General features: G+C 48.5%; 8 protein-coding genes across 8 annotated transcripts; 3 read left to right on the top strand and 5 right to left on the bottom strand.

The window, feature by feature from the left end:
* Positions 1–114: 114 nt before the first annotated feature.
* On the bottom strand, positions 115–1644 carry rpl17 (60S ribosomal protein uL22). Its single transcript, XM_032079207.1, has 4 exons — positions 1344–1644; positions 881–1094; positions 494–681; positions 115–440 (listed from the first exon to the last, which is right to left on the bottom strand). The coding sequence occupies exons 1-4, from the start codon at positions 1344–1346 to the stop codon at positions 294–296; spliced, it is 552 nt and encodes a 183-aa protein (XP_031939482.1). The 5' UTR covers positions 1347–1644; the 3' UTR covers positions 115–293.
* Positions 1645–1699: 55 nt separating this feature from the next.
* On the bottom strand, positions 1700–3251 carry BDV37DRAFT_252979 (D-mandelate dehydrogenase-like dehydrogenase). Its single transcript, XM_032082507.1, has 7 exons — positions 3026–3251; positions 2865–2963; positions 2698–2812; positions 2520–2636; positions 2373–2455; positions 2034–2315; positions 1700–1980 (listed from the first exon to the last, which is right to left on the bottom strand). Exons 1-7 carry the CDS (start codon positions 3104–3106, stop codon positions 1768–1770), a joined length of 990 nt encoding a protein of 329 aa, XP_031939481.1. The 5' UTR covers positions 3107–3251; the 3' UTR covers positions 1700–1767.
* A 527-nt stretch (positions 3252–3778) lies between these two features.
* Positions 3779–5171, top strand: BDV37DRAFT_252978 (NAD(P)-dependent alcohol dehydrogenase). Its single transcript, XM_032082506.1, has 2 exons — positions 3779–3816; positions 3872–5171. Exons 1-2 carry the CDS (start codon positions 3814–3816, stop codon positions 5009–5011), a joined length of 1143 nt encoding a protein of 380 aa, XP_031939480.1. The 5' UTR covers positions 3779–3813; the 3' UTR covers positions 5012–5171.
* A 173-nt stretch (positions 5172–5344) lies between these two features.
* BDV37DRAFT_284972 (SDR family NAD(P)-dependent oxidoreductase) lies at positions 5345–6225 on the bottom strand (the record flags this gene model as incomplete). Its single annotated transcript, XM_032087620.1, has 3 exons — positions 5345–5616; positions 5674–6107; positions 6167–6225. 3 exons carry the CDS (start codon positions 6223–6225, stop codon positions 5345–5347), a joined length of 765 nt encoding a protein of 254 aa, XP_031939479.1.
* A 309-nt stretch (positions 6226–6534) lies between these two features.
* On the bottom strand, positions 6535–8943 carry BDV37DRAFT_284971 (Zn(II)2Cys6 transcription factor; the record flags this gene model as incomplete). The annotated part of the gene is made up of 4 exons (XM_032087619.1): positions 6535–6987; positions 7043–7362; positions 7418–8718; positions 8810–8943. 4 exons carry the CDS (start codon positions 8941–8943, stop codon positions 6535–6537), a joined length of 2208 nt encoding a protein of 735 aa, XP_031939478.1.
* A 1452-nt stretch (positions 8944–10395) lies between these two features.
* BDV37DRAFT_273074 (putative 2-deoxy-D-gluconate 3-dehydrogenase) lies at positions 10396–11352 on the top strand (the record flags this gene model as incomplete). The annotated part of the gene is made up of 3 exons (XM_032084995.1): positions 10396–10518; positions 10600–10815; positions 10903–11352. 3 exons carry the CDS (start codon positions 10396–10398, stop codon positions 11350–11352), a joined length of 789 nt encoding a protein of 262 aa, XP_031939477.1.
* Positions 11353–13203: 1851 nt separating this feature from the next.
* Positions 13204–15560, top strand: BDV37DRAFT_163524 (ferric reductase family protein). The gene has a single exon (XM_032079206.1). It carries the CDS (start codon positions 13577–13579, stop codon positions 15458–15460), a length of 1884 nt encoding a protein of 627 aa, XP_031939476.1. The 5' UTR covers positions 13204–13576; the 3' UTR covers positions 15461–15560.
* Positions 15561–15745: 185 nt separating this feature from the next.
* Positions 15746–21273, bottom strand: BDV37DRAFT_252967 (pleiotropic drug resistance family ABC transporter). Its single transcript, XM_032082505.1, has 5 exons — positions 19460–21273; positions 19157–19400; positions 18167–19096; positions 17795–18107; positions 15746–17720 (listed from the first exon to the last, which is right to left on the bottom strand). The coding sequence occupies exons 1-5, from the start codon at positions 20923–20925 to the stop codon at positions 16210–16212; spliced, it is 4464 nt and encodes a 1487-aa protein (XP_031939475.1). The 5' UTR covers positions 20926–21273; the 3' UTR covers positions 15746–16209.
* Between the last annotated feature and the right edge of the window lie 21 nt (positions 21274–21294).

The following is a 21294-nucleotide window of genomic DNA, read 5'->3' as shown; positions in this document are numbered from 1 at the left end:
CAAGGCACCATGGGTTGTCTGCAAAGCCAGGGGACTATTGAAACAAATGATCCCTTTCCCCGAGAAATCACATAGTGATCGTGAGATATTCGGGGTATGATCAACGCTTAAGGAGATATTCATGACAAGAGGGAAGAACTGATGCTTCCACCCATATATTTCGAAGGGTTGTTCAGTTTGTAGAAATTTCTTTTGTATTCCTTCCGTGAAAAGGTATTTGTTCCGTACAACAGAAAACTCCGGCTTTCCCATTCATTTTCCGACTACCTCACCCCCCGACACCCATGAACCGCTTATGCCTGGATGGCACGGCGGACCTGGAGGCCACGCTGACGAGAGGAGAGATGAGCATCCTTGACAACGGGACCCTTCTGGACAACCTCCTCAGCCTCAGTAAGGATGAGCTCGATGTGGCAAGGGTTGGTCATGTAGGGGTTGATCTAAGCCTCAAGTCAGCAAAAGGAATCAGCCAGAGATATGGTGGGAAACATACACGACCGTGGGCACGGTAGGTGCGTCTGCGGCCCTTGGGGGCCTGGTTGACCTGGATGTGCTTGACAACAAGGTTGCCAGTGTCAAGACCCTTGGTGTCGGCGTTGGCCTCAGCGTTCTTCAGGAGGTCGATGAGGAACTTGGCGGACTTCTCGGGCCAGCGAGCCTTGCTGACACCGAACTGCTTGCCTGTAGAACTTTGTTAGCGAACGTCCTGCGTACGTCTCTCGCCAAACATCATAGTCCAATTCCCAACACACGCCACCCGAGCCACTCCAGTAGCCAGAATTCCTTCTCTCTTGCTCCGTATCTTCTTGTACATATCCAATCATTCCAAAAACCACACCGGACCATAATCCACCTCATGTAAGAAATATCAGCCACTCACCCTGAGCGCAACGGCCGGTGCTGCCAGCGAACCTCCGCATGGGGACAGCCTCAAGCTTGTTGGTAACGTTGTCAAGGAAAGTAAGAGCACGCTGGAGCTTCATGCCGTTGATGGCCTGAGCGGTCTCACGGGTGTTCTTGAAGCTGACGCGCAGGTAAGAGCCCCGGGCGCGGGCGCTCTTAGTGGCCGGAATGTCCTGAGCAGCGTAACGGACCTGAAAGACGAAAAAAATCCTGCATCAGCAAAGCCATATTCCTCTATCTCGAAACGCAATTGATGGTGGCTGGAGTGGGTATGGTGATGGCAGAGTCGAAATATCGGGATAGGCCACAGAGCCTAATCTTGGGATTGACAGGATCGAACATGTTCGGTGCAAAGATGTCTCTTCCTCTGGTGATTTTTCTCCATTCTCTTCTCGCCCTCCCGATCAATCGAATCCAAAAACTCCAAATAAAGCACTCACCATCTTGATGTGGTTGCCGAGCGGGGTGGTCCTCGATGTCGGGTGAGAAGTTTTGTCGCTTTTCTTTCGGTCGGCCGCTGGAACTTCGAGATCGCAAGTCTCGTTGTGGTGCGCTTTTTCGCTCTTGGCATTTCCTAGGGTTAACCCTTTAGCGAGCTCAAAGCGGACTAGGGCCGCTGCTGGTAAGGAAAGCCCACACCGCCCGGCAGTACCACTCACTACGGACAGGGCCGCAGGCCAAGTCTCGGCCTTCCGGAGACTGATTCACCAAGTTAAAAGACACTTACATCTTCAACAACGCTACCGAGCACTCATTTTACCTTAAGGGAGATTGTATTGGATCCTGATAGCTAAAATTGACCATGGCATAACTCTTTAAATTTTTATTCTATAAATTATATCTTATCTAATCTCAAACCTACATCTAGAACACATTCTTCTGTTCTGGGACTAACGTGATCATCTTTCCCTTCTCTACCGCCGAGCGCAAGTTGTTCAGCACCAACAACTCCATATCCTTCTGTGTCTCATATGTCATGGTTCCAATGTGTGGCAACAGCATCACCTTGGGGTTATTCACCAAACCCTGCTCTATAACCGGTTCATTCTCATAGACGTCCAAGCCAGCCGACAAGACCTATCCAATATTAGATATCTTTAACAAATGAAAACAAGAAACGCTCCACTCACCTTTCCGGAATCCAAAGCAGCGACCAGCGCCTTTTCGTCAATCAGCGCACCACGAGCGGTGTTAACAATGACAATGCCGTCCTTCATCTTCTGGAACTCCTTCTCGCCAATAATATGACGGGTAGAGGCATTAAGAGCCAGGTTCAAACTAAGGACATCCGAGCTAGCTAGCAATTCATCAAACGACACGTATGTAGCGTCTCCCTCGAGCTCGGGCGACAATCGGGACCGGTTGTGATACTGGATCTTCATTCCGAAGGCCTTTGCGCGGTTGGCCATTTCCTGGGTCAAGTCAGTTCATGCTCCGGCGCAATCAAAGCGTTCTCATCAGGTCCTTACCCTGCCGATGCCTCCCATTCCGAGGATTCCTAGCACCTTTCCTTGGGGATCACGGCCCAATGTAGCCTGGCCCTGCCACTGGCCTGTAGTCCGACTGTCAGCTACGTCACATTGTTTCAATTCCTTTCACACGGAGTAGGTACTTACCAGCCCGGAGAGCAGACAACGGCACGTAGGCCTGTCGCAAGGCACCGATCATCAAGAAGATACCTACATCAGCTGTAGCATGGTTAACAGCGACGGGTGTGCTGGACACGGCGATTCCTATATCGATCATTAACTCATCAATCGTTCATTCACATGTAGAAATAAAAGGTCTACATACCTTTCTCGGTGCACCCCTTGACATCAATATTGTCATACCCGGCACCATTGTGACAAATATACTTCAACGACTTGGGAAGAACAGCAAGTAACTCTGCATTAAAGGGACCCGTAAACTATGCGCGACTTAGCATGCGCTTGCGTTCTGATCTTAAACCATCACTATACCTTTGTAGAAGTATTGGAGCGATAAATGACCAGAACATCATCATATTGACCCTCTTTGCAATTGCGGATAAAATCCTCTCTGGTACCGTTGGGGAATTCCTATATAATAACCCATCTAAATCAGCTGAGTTCGGTCATACTTCCCACCGAATAACTCTTACCTTGAGCGTCAGAATGGATGACAGCTCCTCCCACTCCTTGCGGGCATGAGTGATGTCGCCGATCAACAGTGCGGTAGGCATGATGTCAGCGTTGGAGCAAACGTGGGGTTTTGGTTTCCTAGGCTGTAGAAGTAGAAGGGGTATACGGAGAGGAAGAAGGAGGAAAGATGGAAGAAGAAGAAAAGTAGACAAGAGGAGGAGGAATTCCAATTACTGATCTTTTAAGAATATTCCAGTCTTAATTATGTTCCACTGGTTGCTTGATTGATTGATTGTTGCCCCCCAATTCCGGTTGGCGTGGGGTGGCACTTTGTCTGGATGTATTACCGTTATCATATCGGTATGGGATGTATTGGGGTATATGCAGGTGCAGTTTCATTGTAGGCTTTTCTACTACATGCTGCTCTATGAATGACTTTGAATGCTACTTGGGAGTCATGAAAAGGTAACCACATCTGGCTTTGACTATATCTCAAGCACCATGTGAAACTCTCGGAAATCTTCGAAATATACAACCTGTATTACACGTACGTATCCCATGATTGCACGTCGGCTATTGAGAGCCCGGTTCAATAACCGACGCGGAGGAAATCCGTTCAACCCCACGCTGGGGCGGAGTCAATGGCCGACAAGAAAGTCATGCTGTGCATATAATAGCATTGTCAAAATGACCGGCCTTCGCTCAACTCCATTTCCAATTCCAATACACCGAAAACACAAAAATGGCTACCGTTACTGATACCGGTGCCTGCCAGGCACTCGTCCTACACGGCGCAAAGGACCTCCGAATGGTAATAGAAACCCCAAACTTCAACTAAGTAAAACTATACCTAATGTTGTCACTAGGGAACGAAGCCTGTTACTGCCCCCACCGGATCCGAAGTCCAAGTCGCCATCCGCGCTACTGGTCTCTGCGGATCAGACCTTCACTACTACAATCACGGCCGTAATGGCGACTTCGTTGTTCGCGAGCCCTTCTGCCTGGGCCATGAGTCCTCTGGCGTCGTAACCGCCGTCGGACCGGAAGCCACCACCCTGCAAGTTGGCGACCGGGTCGCGCTTGAAGTTGGTCTGCCCTGCCGCAAGTGTGTCCTCTGCAAACAAGGCCGCTACAACATCTGCCCCGAAATGAAATTCCGGAGCAGTGCCAAAATCTTCCCCCATCTCGACGGCACCCTCATGGAACTCACCAACCACCCAGCCGAAATGTGCCACAAACTCCCCGACTCAGTGTCCTTCGCCGGAGGCGCTCTTGTCGAGCCCCTGGCCGTCTGTCTACATGCCGTCCGGCGCTCGCATCCCCCATCCAAGGAGGAGGTGCAACTGGCCGAGTCGCTGGGTGACCAGTCCGCTGCTTTGATCTTTGGCGCTGGCGCCATCGGTCTACTTTTGGCTGGTGCGCTTGCAACAGCTGAGAACTTCTCGAACATTGTCGTGGCAGATATCGACCCGGCACGCTTGGCAATCGCCGAGTCGCTTAACCTCGGTCTCAAGACTGCCCTCATCCCCAAGGCGGACCCTGCAAACCCGCCTCCGGCTAAGGATGCCCCTCACGCCGAACAAACTGCCTATGCCTTGCAAAACGCCCAGCGTGTCGCTGCTACCCTGAAGGAGACTATTGGCCTGGCCTCTGGTTTCTCTCGTATCTATGAATGCACGGGTGTACCTGCCTGTGTGCAGGCAGGTATATACGCCGCTGCTCCAGGTTCGGTTCTGGTGCAGATTGGTATGGGAAACCCCATTCAGACTCTTCCTGTGGGTGCGGCAGCTCTGCGGGAGGTTGATGTTATCGGTGTTTTCCGGTACGATGGGCACGCCTACCCCGCTGCCATCGCATTGGTAGCAAGCGGCAAGTTCAACCGGGTTGAGGAGCTCGTTGTCACCCATCGGTTGCCATTAGAACAGGGAGAGAGGGCATTTGCATTGGCCGGAAAGGGCGTTGATGAGACTGGACGACCTGTCGTGAAGGTCGTCATTGAGAGCTAGGATCTTTTGGTCCCTTTTTATCCTTTATTATTTTTTGATTAATACCCGAGGTTTGGCTTGAGAGGTTGGTGTGGTTTTTGTGGGGATAGAAAACTTATGAGATACCATGAAGAAACGGTGTATAGTAGATGAAATCCATCATGACAGAACTAGAGTGAGAGTATGGAGGAGCGTATACGTATCGGCATCCTGGTGATGTTTGGGGGGAAAATTCATTTTCAACATACAATAGAGGCACACAACTTGACACAGAGTATAAGCTCTGCAGAGTATAAACTTCAATTTAACTGACACATCGTAGGTTTCATAACTGGGTGTATGATATAATATATACTATTTCAAGCCTCCCCCAAGCAACAGACTTTGACCAGTCATATAACCAGTCGTCACAAGCATCGTCACCACGTTGGCGACTTCATCTGGAAGGCCTAGTCGGCCCAAAGGGATGCCTGCGGCAACCTCAGGAATGGCAGCGGCGCTGGGTATCATACCGGTTTCACCGATCATGGCAGGCGCAACATCGTTGACGCTAATGTTGTATTCAGCTAGTCTGGTGGAAAGATTCTTCATCATACCCGTCATTCCACCTTTCGAAGCGGCGTAATCTGTGCGCAAGTTAGTGAACGTGGGAAACATCATTCTGAGGGAGAGTGATTACATACGACATCCATTAATCCCACCTCCCTGGCCGGCAATTGAGGACATGAATACTATCCGACCCCATCGCTGACTCTTCATGTGCTCCACCACGCCCTTCACCAAGATGAATGAAGCACGTAGGTTCACATTGATTGTATAATCGAATTCTTCGAGGGGAATGTCCCATATCTGTGGGATACGCTTGCCGTATCCAGCATTGGAGACTAAGATGTCCGGTCGCTTACTATGTTGTTGGTCGATCTCCTCAAACATACGTTGAATTTCGTCTGCCGAAGACACATCCACCTTATGGACTGAGATCCGGAGATTGTAGCTGTCTGAGTGTTTGGATTTGAGTTCTTCAGCGAGTGCAGTTGTCGAAGACACATTCGTGGAATACGTCAAGGCAAGATGGACGCCTTTGGCAGCCAGCTGGCGAGCACAAGCTGCCCCAATCCTGAAAAATACTGAGTTAGACCGGTAATGGCCCGTCGTAAGTTGGTCTAGACTACCTACCCTCCAGAGGCTCCAGTAATCAGGGCCAATCGGCCAGTGATGTCATTTTGTCGCTCCATGGTGTTAACGATGCCCAAATATGTGTCTCCTGGCTTCGGAAGGAAATAGTACAAGTATGACAGGAAGAGGTAATGCGGAGCTCCTCCCGCGCATAATATTCCAGCGGGTCGGAGAATAGTCCGAGAGGGACACTGCGATCGGCTTCTGATCAAAACCCCACATTCTCATCAGCCCCGCACCAGTAACGTGGGGGGACAATGACAGTACGTTCCGTTTTGGTTCCGATCTTCTATTTGGCTGACTGGCTTTTTCTCAATAATGAGAGAATGACTTTCTGTTCCAGTCCCGGATAACCATGACTCAGACAACTAGAATAGGAGATTGGTCATATCTCCAGGCCAATTTGGCTGCCAGGCTTGTGCACGGTCTTGCCCTGTCTGATACGGATCGGGGTTCTGGAATGAATCGAACGCCAATGTGTTCGCTCCGGGTAATTGGTCTCCCGAGACGTAATCCCCAACTGCTTCAAGATCCAGCCACGAGAAATCGTTCGCAGGGCTGAATTGCATATAGTTACTTTGCTCAGGCAAGCGATGGGGTATAGCGTTACTTTGTACCTGGAAATCACTGCTCTGATGTGTTCCAGCCGGGGAGGCAATTGTCGCAGCCTTGGGCTTCCACAGCAGTTCCAGAAGCCGGGAATAACGTGAGCCAATATCATCCAGTCCAGCACTTGCTCGTTTCAGTACGTCGGTTGTTCGTGTGACCAGATCGCGCACTTTTGTTTCCTCGCTACTTGGCATAACTCCAAACGATCGAGCCTTGAACTCGAATTAGCCCTGAGACAAGTTCCAAATGGAAGCAAAACAACCGTACCTTATATAGAAAAACAGCTGCATAAATTCCGTAGAGATAGAATCTGAGCGGCATAAAGTGAAGATGTTTCTCTGGGTGCACCAAGTCAACAAGGATTGTTAAGTAAGCCTTAGCGGCATCTACGGATTCATAGATAAACCTGGCATCTTGCATCGATGCCACATCCTTGAATGTTGATCTCAGATGTTCCCTCTGTGACTGATCGTTCTTTAACTTCGACACCATTGATTGAGAGATTGCAGCCTGAAATGCGAAAGCATTAGTGTATAGCCTCAGATATTCGTATGAGAGTTGTAAAGTAGCTTGTATTGGCGTAGAACCTATAATATGTCAGTGTTGATTAGTTCGCCTGGGTCAGTGAAACCCTCAACTTACATGGCAATGAGCCCCAGAGTGACTTCCATCGCAAAATCGCGAGACGAAAATCATCCACGTATTTTACATAGTCCCCCATAAGCATCATTTGGTTGCTTGTCCGCATGCCAGAGTAAAGAACGTCATGAACATTCCCATAAAGTTGTGTTAAATCCAAAGTCGCCTGGAAGATTCTCGCGTAATCTTCATCTCCATCTTTGATGGGCTGTAAAGAAGGGAAATCTTGACTGACAAGGCCTGTCATTGGACCCGGTCCACGGGACCAGAAAGCTCGTCCGATACGGACAGATATTAACCGATCCGAAATGTAGCAGCTGGTCCATGCTAGCCTTCTGCGGGCCTCCGTCTCCGTATCCCCCGAGGGATCACCTCGGAAGGAGGTCCGATCCAAGCCTAGGAAATAGCCTGACCGTAAGGCTAGACCAACATGCATCCATGCAGCTCGATCCTCCTCACCACGACCAACGCGCTCGATACGGGGACGAAGACCCTGTGGTTCCCATTCAGCAAGTAGGAGAAGGGCCTCCACAGCCTCTACATCGCAGTCGGCACCAGCAGCTATCCCTGAAATTAATTCGTGCATATATTTCGAGCAATATTCATGGATCTCTGGTCGTTCGACTAAATCCTTCGATGCGATTGTAAGTACCGCAGTGAGCAGATGTTTCTCATTTGTGGCGAAGGAATCCAGCGCACCGCGGTTAAAGTATTTCCGCGGCACCAAAGGGAGATACGGATGGAAATTTTCGGCGTATCGAACCACCAACTGCCATACTGTTCCCGGGTCCAAGGACCGTGATTGCACGAGTCTGTAAGCCTTGATGCCACTGTTCGGTTGGAAGTCGGTTACAGTGCCATTCTGGAGAGTACTGAAGGAGAAGGTGCTGTGGGTTGTGCGCAGAGAATCAGTGTTCGTTTCAGGGGTAGGACCGTCATCACCTCTTTTGGCAATGCCTGTGAGACACTGCCAAGCATCAGATGGATTCCGTGGGACCGACCCAATGGATGCCGTATCTTCATCATCTACCGATATTGACGTCGCCGCTGGGGGCTCAGGCGGCACAAAAACAACCGGACCGGGGTATGAGGTATTTGTGGACTGGCGATTGTCAGAAGCGGTTGAGCTGATCGATTCAACAACAGATTCCTGTCGGCCGGAAAGGGTTGTTTCTGGGGTGAAGTTCTTCATTTTGTTCTTGCGGATACGGCGACCTCCACGGTTTGAACTCCCCAGAATGCATTCGCGGCCATCTCGGAGACACCGCTTGCAAGGTGGTACTCCAGGATTGCCGTTACTATCTCTGTAGCTGTTGATTAGCTCAGGAGAAGGAAATGCCGACTAAATAAAGCTAGTGACAAGAAGTACCACAACTTCTCAATCCGTGAACTTACAAATCGCATTTCGATTTTCGCTGCCTGCAATGCAAACAGGCTCTCGACACGCGCTTCATCAAATGGTCCGAGCGAGATTTCGGCCGCGTCGCCGGTGTGCTTTCCGGCTGCGAGGACCGCTCTTCCTGTTCCATTTTTGCCCTTGAGAGGAACAGAAAGAAATGTTGGATGAGGAAGAGGGCGGAGAGAAAGCTGTCCGATACAAAATTAGAGGTAACACGTCAGAAGTGACATTTTCATGGACGCAGTGTTAAAGGCAGGTTTTGACAACGCGTTAAAGCTCGTAAATAGAGCCCAGGTGCTACTCCAAGTAAACCAAGCAAGAAGCCAATTGAGACCGACTCAGGTTGAAATAAACTGTAAGATAGCGATTGGAAAATAGCTCCGCTGTTCTGGAGATCGACCGGCAAATTGTTATTATCTTTGGGGTAATCTTGGAGGCGCTCGTGCTTTCCCCACACTGAAGGTTTTTTTTTGGAATTGAAAATCCGTACTATGCAGAATGCATGGAATAAAGTATTACCTCCCAGTCCTGTATTCTAAATTGTCGAGTCAACGGCCAAGGTTGATCGGGATGTGTTCAATGCATGCATCGCTAACAACTTGGAGTTGCTAGTGACCCACGGTTAAAGCTACCTACCGTTGCAGGTGTTTTAATACTTGGTTCCATACATACATACATCTGTATTATAGTTTGGACAGTATTAAATGTCTAAGAAGCAACATCCCCTGATGAACTTCCTTCATAGACTAACCTGAGAAGGTTTGAAGTTATCTAGACGAAGGCGATCATGAAATGCTTATTTTATCGTCTGTTCACTCATTCTCTTCATCCAAAATCCTTGAAATTGTTTCCACATTCCTATTTGGCAACGTATTATATAGGCTATATAGTTCATGTGAGATTCAGAAGTAAATCTAGGTGACTTGGTCTCTCTTGAAGGATCTCAGGAAGCAATTATAGTCAACCAATTCTTCTAGAGTCTCAACGACCATGAGATAGTTTACCTCCCACCAGAGATCTATTCAATCCCTGTCGTCCATTGGGCTTTTGCTACGTGTTACCTTGTCTTTGACTGTAGAATACGCCGGAGTTTTGATATCTCTCATGGAGACTCGTGATATGCTAGCTGCCACATCCTAGGGGCTTTCACTGAATGGATATTACAATAGTTGACAGAGGATTATCGCCACCCCTGAAGCCTATCTATAGTGGGTTATGGTAAATCACAATCAAGATCAAGTGTACCACATGGTCCCGTGACGGTAATCATACGTAGCACGTGCTTTCTGGATGCTTGGCAAGGAAGGTTCAATTACCGACTGCGGGGATTCGGCGTTTGATCATCGTTCCGGCAATAGGAATATCCGTTTCGGGTAATGTCTCTATTGCCCCGCACGTGGGGGGACATTTATTATGAGTGGAAGAATCATCGCAATGACAACAAGAAGATAAAAATAAGACTCTTTTATTGATTCCCAGGTGCAATCTTGATTCACAGCACTTGAAGAAGAGCGAGAGCTAAAGGCGAAAAGCGGATCTCAACCTTATATCTTGGACTCTACTTGATACCGCAGCAATCACAATGTCGGCTTCACTCTTTTCGCTGAGCGGAAAGACCGCTATCGTCACAGGAGGAACAAGAGGAATTGGACAGGCAATGGCTTTTGCGCTTGCAGAGGCTGGCGCTGATATCGTGCTGATTCAGGTTGGTGTTCCCTGTGATTATTTGACGCCGTATGACAGGCCACATTAGTTACATAGGATGCTGACATAGGAGTGATATCAGAGAGACGAATCTAACACTTCCACCCGTGATGAGATCATTAACCACATTGGCCGGAAAGCCTGGATTCATGTAGCGGAGTTATCTAGTCGGGATGCAATTAAAGGGGTCATTCCGGCGTTAACTAGCCAAGGCCTGAAACCGGAGATTCTGCTAAATTGTGCCGGAATCCAAAGAAGGCATCCAAGCGAGCAATTCCCAGATGAGGACTGGGATGAGGTGAGCTTACCCCTTTTCTACACGGACCAGATGGTTTAGTTCCTTCCTGCCGGATGAAAAAGCTAATGGCGGTTGCTGGTTACGTAGGTGATCCAAGTGAATCTGACATCAGTATTTACACTATGCCGTGAATTTGGCGCCTATCTGTTGGCGCGAGATGCATCTGAGTTCCCGACTGGTCGTCGTGGATCGATTATCAATGTTGCTTCCCTCCTGTCGTTCCAGGGCGGCATCACTGTCCCTGCCTATGCAGCTTCCAAGGGAGGTATTTCCCAATTGACCAAGGCACTCTCGAATGAGTGGGTCGCCAAGGGCATTAACGTGAACGCTATCGCGCCCGGATACATTGCAACGGATATGAACACGGCTCTGATCAATGATTCGAATCGTAACGCAGGTATTATGGCCAGGATTCCGGCTGGGAGATGGGGCAGCCCAGACGACTTCAAGGGTGTGATCGTGTTCTTGGCTAGCCAGGCAAGCAGTTATGTCTCCGGAGAAGTTATCTGCGTCGACGGAGGTTGGATGGGACGGTAAACAAGCATGGCAGAGAAAGCTCCATATAGAATAGGGTTCACATGTACATATTTTCGGAGCCCAAGTTCCGAAGCCTTTTTAATGACTGATAGGCCATTGTTTCAACGTTCGAATCAAGAAAAAGATACCATTCCACCGTTCCTACACCGACACATCAGTTTCGACTGATAAACTAGCTTGTCAACCAGTTGTGTTGACTTTGCTTTCGTTAGTCATGCCACGTTTTTAGCCATGTTCTGAATATATTGCTGGCATGAGCTAGGCTGCGATTAATATCTCCTGATAAGTTCAGGGCCCAGGCCCGAGCGTTTAGAGAAACTATCGAATCTCCAGTGCCTCTCAGAGTGGGTTAGCCTTATTTAGCCCTATACCGGCAAAGTCTTTAGGCAATGGAAATCGAGACCTTAATCCTGGGATGAGCCTTCAATTTCAACGGCGTTCCTATTAGGTGAAAAAAATTGTTCATTAATCGGGGCAGAATGGGAAAAATTCAGCCCAAGTCGCCAAAGTGGAAAAGCCCACCGTTGTCAAGAGTCAAGACCAAAACCTGGGCAATAGCAGGGCAAAATAACATTACCCAATATAAGGAATAAATTAAAAGTCTTGGGACCCGTGACCACCATGTGACTTTGCCCACTCCGCCCATCAACAAAGAATGGATCGTGAATGCAACCATTGTTTCATTCTGAAGCACCCAAAAACTGTCTTACCAGTCTTGGTTTACAAGAGCGAACTGCTTTTTCACGATGTGTACACTGTCCACCTTCGCTATTTTCTACCTAACTTTGCCGGTGGGTCATCGATACTACCTACCGAGCAAGTTTTGACCAATACAAGGCGCGGGTTCCCATTAACTTCGCGAAGCTGAAACGCACGCAATGCGCCTTCGTGATCAACTAGGTTCGAACACCTCACGGGAAGTGGCGAGACTCTTGGATCATAAAAGCTGCAAGCCATGGAAGTAGTGGCTGGATGCCTTTTACCTACTCGGCGGCTATAATCCACAGGCGATGCTATCGGTCGGATCCTATCAGCAAGGGTCCGTGGGCCACATAGAGGACCCCATTCCTCGACGGTGAATGGATCAAGTTCGCCAAGTCGAAACACCGATCTCCTTATGGACTCCCTGCCGAAATAAGACCGTCCTTGACGCCTTCCTTAGCGCTGGGAAAAGAACCCTTCCTAAGACCACGCCACTTTCGATTGCTAAAAAAATTCAGTGGGCTAGTTATTGGTCCTTGTTTACCAACCAGCACCCTGCAAGCTCAGATCCGCAGTGGTCTCCATGGTTGCCTTTTAAGGTGAAGATATTCCTAAATTGCAGCGCGGATCCTGATGTCAGGCAACTTTCGTTATCGGCTTCTAAACTCTACATTTCTTCTTTTTCGTCATTCTCTTCCCTATCGCTCGATTTTTTGACGAATTCAGCTGGCTCTGATAACATTTCAACACATTCTCTTGTTGTCTGCGGGCATTAACGCTCTTCTACGTATTAGAATTGCTGGCAAGTTGGTCAGGGGCTTTTCCCCCTTTATCGTCTCCACCAACTGTTCACTGCCGACGTTTGGTCCGTTCGTATCGTAGCTGAAGAGCTTTGTCTTAGTCAATAGACACTCATTCGTTTCTCTCGCTCTTTTGAGATTTTTACTTATAACATCCTCTCTTTATTTGTCGCTTGACGTTGAGCGTCTATTAGCCCCCCTTGCTGGATTCCTTGGTTTAGACTATGCATGTAGGAGGATGCGAGTAAGTAAATCTCGAAGGCTGGATAGCTGCTGGTGTTGACTGACCATGCCTTAGATTTGAATTCACTGGAGATTCCAAAATATCTTTTGTCCCACTGAGATACAATCACCCTTGAAAGAAACGTTTCTTTCAATTGCGGACAATTTAATTGTTGGAAGCGATAGCCTGGTAACACCCGCGACTTATCATCGATATAAGGACATTGTTGCATTCATTCGAGTGGCATTGTCTCTTATTACGGCAGTTTGGCGATCCTCCGTTGCTTTCATCCTCAGTGAAGGACCACTCCATTCCACTCGTTCCCCCGCCATCCAGCATTCTTTATCACGTCATATTCCATACGAGATTAGCTTCGGCCTTTCACATCGGCAATCCTTTATCACCCCCTTGATTCACGCTCGTTTATTCTGAACTCATTATAGTATCCCAACTTCAACGACCAGACTTTACTCTGGGCCATAGGGAGCCCCAACTTTCGATGGATGATCTTCGTCGGCACATCACCCCACGAGGCTTTGGGACCAATGCCACGTACGTCTACGAGTTTTCACGAGGACTAGGTGGTGTCAACGTTCCCCGAGATGTCATTATCACGCGAATTATCTACGTCTCAGTTCTCGCCCTGGCATTTGTTGTCTTCTGCGGTCGGTTTGCCCAAATAAGTCATGCTTACCTCCGCCATATCACCTCGTTGAACTCGAGCAAAAGACAACAGACATACTGGAGTGTCGAAGAGTCCGACACATGGACAAACATCAAGAAACATCTGTTATATTCGCCTCTCGGCAGAAAAAGGCACAATCGAGAAATACAGCTTTCTTCCGCCATAAATGTGGGTACCTTGCCCTCTAGATTCCAAACGATTCTGATCCTACTGTATGTTGCAAGTCAAGTCGCTTATTGCACTATACTCGACTATCGCGTGAATGAGAAAAAGGCCCTTATTGCTGAGCTTCGTGGACGGTCGGGAACGTTGGCTGTGTTGAATATGGTCCCGCTTTTCCTCCTTGCAGGACGTAACAACCCGCTGATCTCAATCTTGCACATAAGTTTTGACACATACAATTGTCTTCACCGATGGTTAGGCCGCATTGTTGTGATTGAGAGTGTTGTGCACACATTCGCTTGGGCAGTCAATGCAGCCGAAGAAGTAAGCGTCTCAGACATGCTAAAGCGCTTGTGTGATGAGCCTTTCTTCACTTGGGGCTTGGTTGGAACTGTTGCGTTGGTCTTCCTCTCGCTTCACTCACCTTCACCCGTCCGGCATGCTTTTTATGAAACCTTCCTCCATCTCCACCAGCTTGCTGCCTTGTTGGCTTTTGTTGGTGTGTGGCTTCACCTGGATCTCGATGGCCTACCTCAGAAACCCTGGGCCATAACGATGGCCGCCATCTGGATCTTCGATCGGGCAGCTAGATTTTTCAGGCTGTTGTATCTTAACATCTCGCCCAGGAAAGGAGCCACCAAACTGGTTGTCCGGGCTCTCCCAGGTGAGGCCTGCAAGGTGACGTTTCACTTGCCCAAGCACGTTCATATCAACCCCGGGAGCCACGTGTATACTTACATCCCAAGCGTCTCCTTGTGGATGTCCCATCCGTTCTCAGTTGCTTGGGTTGACCCCTGCAGTTCTGTAACGAATGCAGCAGAACCGGAAAAGTTCGCCAAAAGCCCAACTTCTACTGGAAGCATGAGCCCATCGCTCCTTGAGAAACAACCCGTGGTTGATCTAGACGACTACATGAGAGAAAGTCAAGAGCCAACATCCGTCTCTCTTATCGTGAGTGCTCGTCAGGGTATGACGAGAAAGCTATACAACAAAGCCCTCATTGCGCCCAATCAAACACTGCACCTTTCAGGATACATCGAAGGACCGTACAGGTCACACGTCTCTAACATGGGCAGCTATGGAACTGCCGTACTCTTCTCTGCCGGTGCAGGTATCACCCACCATATGCTGTACGTCCGCGACCTGATCATCCGCGCATCCGAAGGCCGTGTAGCCACGCAAAAAGTCTACCTCATCTGGTCCGTCCGTAGCACAGAGCATCTCGCCTGGGTGCAAGAGTGGATGGATGAGATCCTCCGCCTCCCCGGTCGCCGTGAAATACTGACAATCAAGCTCTTCGTCTCGAAACCAAAGAGCAGCCGGGAGATCGTTTCACCCAGCGCCACCGTCCAAATGTTCCCAGGTCGGTGTCGTCCCCATGTCGTCCTGGATGAGGTCATCCCCAACCGCGTCGGTGCCACCATCGTTTCCGTTTGTGGGCCAGGTGCATTCGCAGACGAGGTTCGTGCTGCTGCCCGAGATAACATCGGCAAGGGTGCAGTCGTGGATTTTGTTGAGGAGGCGTTTACATGGTAACACTGTCTCGTCTACCTTACAAATGCTCCATATCAACATTTTGTCTTCTTGTTTAAAATTTTGTCTGTAGAATATTTTTTATCCTCGTAATATCTACCCTCCTGTCTGTCTGCCTTGTACCAGACAACCTAGGCGTCTCGGTCGTGGTCCGTACCTCTGAATATACAATGGATTCTTTGAACATTTATCGGAAGAACCCCCTATATAGAAAGTCGAGAGTTGACTCTCACCAGCTTGAAGAAATCAAAGATCAATTCAACTCGGAAAGACGAGGTGTCTACAAAATCTACGCATAAACACTTAAAAACAACGAAAAGGATTATAGATTCATTGCGATAATGCATTAGATTTGAGATGTAATATTCACTATGGCTATAGTTGCCTTCTAGACATGTATATGCAAGTCTAACAAAGAGGGGAGTAAACCACCAAATATCCAAAATTTTAAAACAAAAACACAAGAAACAATCCAAGCTCAAGGCAAGGAAATTGGATATATCGTACAAAAGCATGTACAAAGAACCAAAAAAGAAACAGAAATATAGAGAACATCAAAACGTGATATGGTATGTGGTATATACGTTAAATCAGAACTCATGGTTCATAACCAGAGGAACAGAACGAAACCTCGACTCTATACATCGAGGTATCAGGTATCCAACAATTAATATATACCAGAATGATATAAACAGAATAAAAGAGATATTAAACAAGAAACTCTAAGAAGGAACCAGATTCAAGATCCAGTTTTAGTTCTTAGACCGCGAGCCCTTAGGCACACGGGCAAGCCAGTAAATGAACACCGCGGCGGCGATGTTGAAGACAATGAAGGCCCACATGATACCGAAGTTGCGCCACCGGTCATCGTAGTAACTGCTAACTGCAGACAAGAAGGTGTCTGTACTCGAGATCTGGCAGTAGGAGCAGGAATCGGTGGCATTGTTGTTTTCCAAGTAGCCGCCGACGGTTCCGATGTAATCGCTCATGTAGTCGTAACAGGTGGTGTTGGGTGGTGGGGTGAGGTGCAGGAATTCGACCTTTTCGCAGACGGCGGTGGTACGACCGACACCTGTTGAGAGCATTCCTGACACTAGGTATGTGAATGGGGAAACACGGTACATAAAGATCCAAAAGCCGGGGAGGGTTTCGGGGGTAGCGAGGACACCACAGAAGATCAAACACAGGGAGAAGAGCAAGTTTGCAAGGTTACCACCTGTCTCAGCGAGCTCGATACCAGCGATCATCATGTGCGCGAAGGTAGAGGTAAACAGGAGGAAGGAGAGAATAAGCAACCACATAAGGGCTCCACGCTCGTGGACACTGTCGGTGGCTTCAGCATTGCGATAGAGGCCGATTGGATAGTACCAGCAAACAAAGATAATGACACTCATGAGAGCATTCCAGGGGAGTTCGACCACGATGTTGGCTGTCATGAATGCTTTCCAGGAGTATGCCTTGGATGGTCTTTCACGAGCCTCATAGAGGGCACGTTGGGTGACAAAGTTGGGCATAATTTGTTGAACAAGGTTACCGAAGATAGTCATCAACATAAAGATACTGAACATCTGGTTTTGGAGACCCTGTCTGCTGTTTTCTGCGTGGAAGAAAGAGAAACCGATGTAGAGAGATGTGAGAATGCAGAGAGTTGCCTTGGAGTAGATGTAGACTGGTGTCCGCCAGTACTGAGAGAACACGCGGACGAGACACTCGTACAGCTGGACACTGAAGGGTGCGGCGAATTCGTTGAAGCTAGTTCCATCGGTGTGAGAAGGATCAACTGACTTCTGTGAAAGCGTAGATTTCAGCTCTGCAAGGTGGTTGCGGACAGCTTCGCGCTCAGGGCTCTCACGCCACACGGCAGGCCAGTCAACATCACTGTGTGACCCGGGAGCGGCACCAATAACTTCAAGCATCCATTCAGCTGGGTTTGCCTCAAGAGGAAGTTTCGGGGCACCATTTCGTTCGAAATAGCTCGCGAGAGTAGATGATTTTTCTCCAATTTCACCGAAATACACCGTCTTACCACCTTTAGCCAGGAAGAGTAGACGGTCAAAGCGCTGGAAGAGCATAGCGGAAGGCTGATGAATGGTGCAAAGAATGGCTTGACCATGCTTAGTCAAGGTATCAATAAGATCAAGAATAGACCACGAAGTTTGACTGTCCAGACCGGACGTGGGCTCGTCGAGGAACAGAAGCAGCTGGGGCTTGGCAGCCAATTCAACACCGATAGTCAGACGCTTCCGTTGTTCAACATTCAGACCTGTACCATATTAGACATGAACGAAATATATGAATGCACGGAAAGAGAATATAGGCAGAGTGACGGGAATTTACCTTCACCAGGAACACCGACGACCGCATCTGCGTACGCTTCCATTCCAAGCAGTTTGATAACCTCTTCGACATAATCGAGCTTTTCCTGACGGCTAACATGTGCAGGCTGGCGAAGGATAGCACTGAATCTCAGGGCCTCACGCACAGTGGTGGTATGAAGGTGAAGATCTTGTTGCTGAACATAACCCGTCTTTCGCTGGAAAGATTGATCACGTATACGGCCATCGACCAGCATCTCACCACTTACCACACCCATTGTCACACGAGTAGCAAGTACATCCAGGAGCGTTGTTTTACCAGCACCAGACACACCCTATATAACAATGTCAGAAACAGAAGAAAAATATAACGAGGTCACGACAGTAAGCTTACCATGAGAGCGGTGCAAGTACCGGGCTTGACCCAGCCATCGACATGATCGAGAATGCGCCGAGGTTCATTCTTGATCTTGATGTCGTAACACACATCCTGCCAGTGGAAAATGGCCTCCTGCCTCTGAATCGCAGCACCTGCGCCGGCACTGGATTCGTCCGTCTTCTCGGTGGCAGATACTTCGTTGTGGGTCTCAACATCAGCCGCACCACGAGAATAATGACCACGGCGGAAGAGCAGAACTTCACCCTTGGACTTAGCCTCTGAAATGAACTCAGTAGCAGCCAAATGGGTGATCATGAAAAACACCATGAAGGCGAACATGATACCCAGGTTTCTCCACTTGTGGCTCTGGTAGTATTGGAAACTCTCCCGGAGGTAGTCGTCGCCGTAAACATATTCAGAACCAGCAATAGCACCGACTGTAGAGCAAATCTTATACTCCAGAGGGACATCCTTGTAGGTTGGGATAAGCTCTGCGGCAGAGCATTTCCATTTGGTGTTGTGAAATTCATTGACCATCAAGCTTTCAAAGCCATAGGCAATGGGATCAAGGTAGTTCATCCATCGCGACCAACCAAGCATATTCCGAGTAGGGATGGTGAAACCGGTATAGATAACCAAACCCAGAATAAGGATGGCGGCAGGCACCAAAGCTTGAGAGAGAGTCCTGGAAGAGGCGGCTATCGTACGGAAAAGCATGGACATGGTCATCGTAGTCACAAAAGTAAACAGAAGAAACACGAAGAATGGGCCCGGCTCGCGGCGAAGATTCGTCATGAAATAGAGAGTAATGTTGAATATTATTGCGTTTGCGATCTTGTAGGGCATGTCACAAAGCATAGATGCGATAGCTTCGGCGAACGGGTGATACATTGCGTAACGGGCCTGTTTCTCGACAATGGGACGTTGTGCGTACAGAGTTAAAATCTATGCGGTGAACTGATTAGTGTTGTCTCAAAGCCAATGAGGAGAAATAACTGCACATACCTCGAGCGCACTGGAAAATGCGTTAAGCAACACAGCAAAGAAAAGTAAAGCGCCACGCGAATAGAAGCTTGACGTATCATGTTGCAAATTGTAGAAAACACTTCCAATAATCAAGGCCATAATGAAATTTCCAATCAATTGACTCATGGTCAAACTGGAATCACCCTTAAGACGTTGAAACCCGCGGATCATGCAGAGTCTGACCTGTTCATAGATGGACACTGTATACGGAGACCCCACGCGCCTGCAAGAAGATACGATTAGCACCCAGAGAGATTTCTTGCATCTTGCCAATGAACTTACTGGTTCTTCGCCTGCATTGCTCTGCGGGACTCAATGAATTTCTGAACTGATTCACCACCCAGTGGGAATTCCCGGTTATATTCCTCGATTTCCCTTATCAATTTCGCATGTGCCTCGCTGTTCTTCCAGGCAGCAGCGAATTCATCTGGGGTTCGTGGAACCTTGCCCTCGTAGCCCTTCTTCACAATACGTTCAGATGGACTGGTAAGGGAGGTAAGGAAATCGGCAGTCGTTTGACGCTCTGGACATTCGAATCCCATGTTGGTGAAGAATTCCTTTGCTTCATCTGTGCGACCAAAGTAGATCTGTCTACCTTCATACAAAACAGTCACTTTGTCGAAGACATCATAAGCGCTCTGAGAAGCCTGGTAGATGGCCACTGCAACTGTGGCACCAGCATATTTCGTCATCAGATTCAGGGTCTTGCAGAACTCCAAGGCGTTTGCACTATCCAGACCACGGGTACTGTTATCCCAACACTGGAGAGGACTGCCGCTGAGAGTCGCCTCTGCAATACTGACACGCTTTCTCTCACCACCACTGACACCACGGACAAAGTCATTACCGACTCTTGTGTTAATGGTATGCGTAAGACCAAGCATGGCCATCACAACATCGCGCATATGCTCGGCGTATTGCTCTCTTGAGACGCCGGGGAACCGATTCCGTGGACAACGGGTAAGTGCAGCGAACTTCAGGGTATCACCAACAGACAGCTGAGGAAAGTGGACATCGGTTTCGGCGTTATAGATAGCTTCACCACGGAACTGTCTCCGCATTTGTTTGGCGGGAATACCCTGGTAGTTCAATTCGGATTTATCGTCCATATAGATACCGTTCATCTCACCAGCGAGCGTTTTCAAGAAAGTCGAGCATCCACTTCCAGGTCGTCCTAGCACGACCAACATCTCGCCGTTCTTCACGAGGCCGTCGAAGTCACGCAGAATCTGAATCTTCTGCTTACCTGTGCCAGTGATCGCACGGAACAGGGCACCAGCTTGAAGGACCATGTTGAACACATCCTTTTGGTAATCCGTCGGACTTCCATAACCGTGAATGCTGAGATTGCGGAACGAGATACCAGCTTCACGCCTGGGGTGTTTTTCCGGATCACGAGACGTAAGGGCTAACAGATTCTTCATCCAGTTCTTTGCCTTGAAGTTGGGGCCGAGAGGATTCAAAGTGGAATCCTCCTTGGTTTCCAGGAATGGATTCTCCACATTCTGGCTGACAGAGTATCTCGTCGATTGACGCGTCAGTTGCTGTGCCAGGCGTGTGACCTCCGCTTCTGCGATCTCCTCATCGTATTTGGATCCATCTTTGTCCAAAGCGGTATCGGACGTTCTTGCGCTGTCGTTTTCATCGAAGATCGCCAATGACTCCCCTCCGGTCACAGGAGCTTCACTTTGAGCACCAACTGTTCGGGCGGGGTCGAGATTAGGGTTTATAGTCCCCAGAAGAGACATGGTGGTTAGAAGGTAGAGACGTCCAGTCTCGAGGTAGTATTAAAAGGTACTGAAAAGGGAAAGTAAACGACCGTGCCGGGGTATAAGGGGTATATATTAGTATATATATATTATTATTATTATAAGAGTTCGTCCATGTGTTCAGATCTGTAAAAGAAAAGAACGTAGATAATCAGGGGGGGGAAGGAGGAGGGTGCCATCTAATAATAAAGGTCCCTTTATACTAGCTACGGCCAACTCCGTATTTGTTTCTGATTTCCATTCCAGACGAAGGAAAGGGAGTCTAATGAAAAGACTAGGCGGATCAGAGTCTGGGCCACTCGTCAAATTTAACTCCAACAAATGAGAATAAAGAATTCAACGAGCAGG

Source organism: Aspergillus pseudonomiae (genome assembly GCF_009193645.1).
Source record: "Aspergillus pseudonomiae strain CBS 119388 unplaced genomic scaffold BDV37scaffold_54, whole genome shotgun sequence".
In the NCBI taxonomy this organism is placed as follows: domain Eukaryota; kingdom Fungi; phylum Ascomycota; class Eurotiomycetes; order Eurotiales; family Aspergillaceae; genus Aspergillus; species Aspergillus pseudonomiae.
The sequence above is the reverse complement of the archived record's forward strand: the minus strand, read 5'-3'. Positions and strand labels throughout refer to the sequence as shown.

Excerpts from the sequence above, each read along its gene's own strand:
- BDV37DRAFT_252979 (XM_032082507.1), bottom strand. The coding sequence starts at position 3,106 with ATGCCTACCGCACTGTTGATCGGCGACATCACTCATGCCCGCAAGGAG. Across the intron at positions 2,964-3,025 it reads CATCCATTCTGACGCTCAAG|GAATTCCCCAACGGTACCAG; the intron begins GTAAGAGTTATT and ends GTTATTATATAG. Across the intron at positions 2,316-2,372 it reads GAATGGGAGGCATCGGCAGG|GAAATGGCCAACCGCGCAAA; the intron begins GTAAGGACCTGA and ends GACTTGACCCAG.
- rpl17 (XM_032079207.1), bottom strand. Across the intron at positions 682-880 it reads CACCGGCCGTTGCGCTCAGG|GCAAGCAGTTCGGTGTCAGC; the intron begins GTGAGTGGCTGA and ends AAAGTTCTACAG. Across the intron at positions 441-493 it reads CCTACCGTGCCCACGGTCGT|ATCAACCCCTACATGACCAA; the intron begins GTATGTTTCCCA and ends CTTGAGGCTTAG.
- BDV37DRAFT_163524 (XM_032079206.1), top strand. The coding sequence starts at position 13,577 with ATGGATGATCTTCGTCGGCACATCACCCCACGAGGCTTTGGGACCAAT.
- BDV37DRAFT_252967 (XM_032082505.1), bottom strand. The coding sequence starts at position 20,925 with ATGTCTCTTCTGGGGACTATAAACCCTAATCTCGACCCCGCCCGAACA. Across the intron at positions 19,097-19,156 it reads CATTTTCCAGTGCGCTCGAG|ATTTTAACTCTGTACGCACA; the intron begins GTATGTGCAGTT and ends TTCACCGCATAG. Across the intron at positions 18,108-18,166 it reads GTACTTGCACCGCTCTCATG|GGTGTGTCTGGTGCTGGTAA; the intron begins GTAAGCTTACTG and ends ATTGTTATATAG.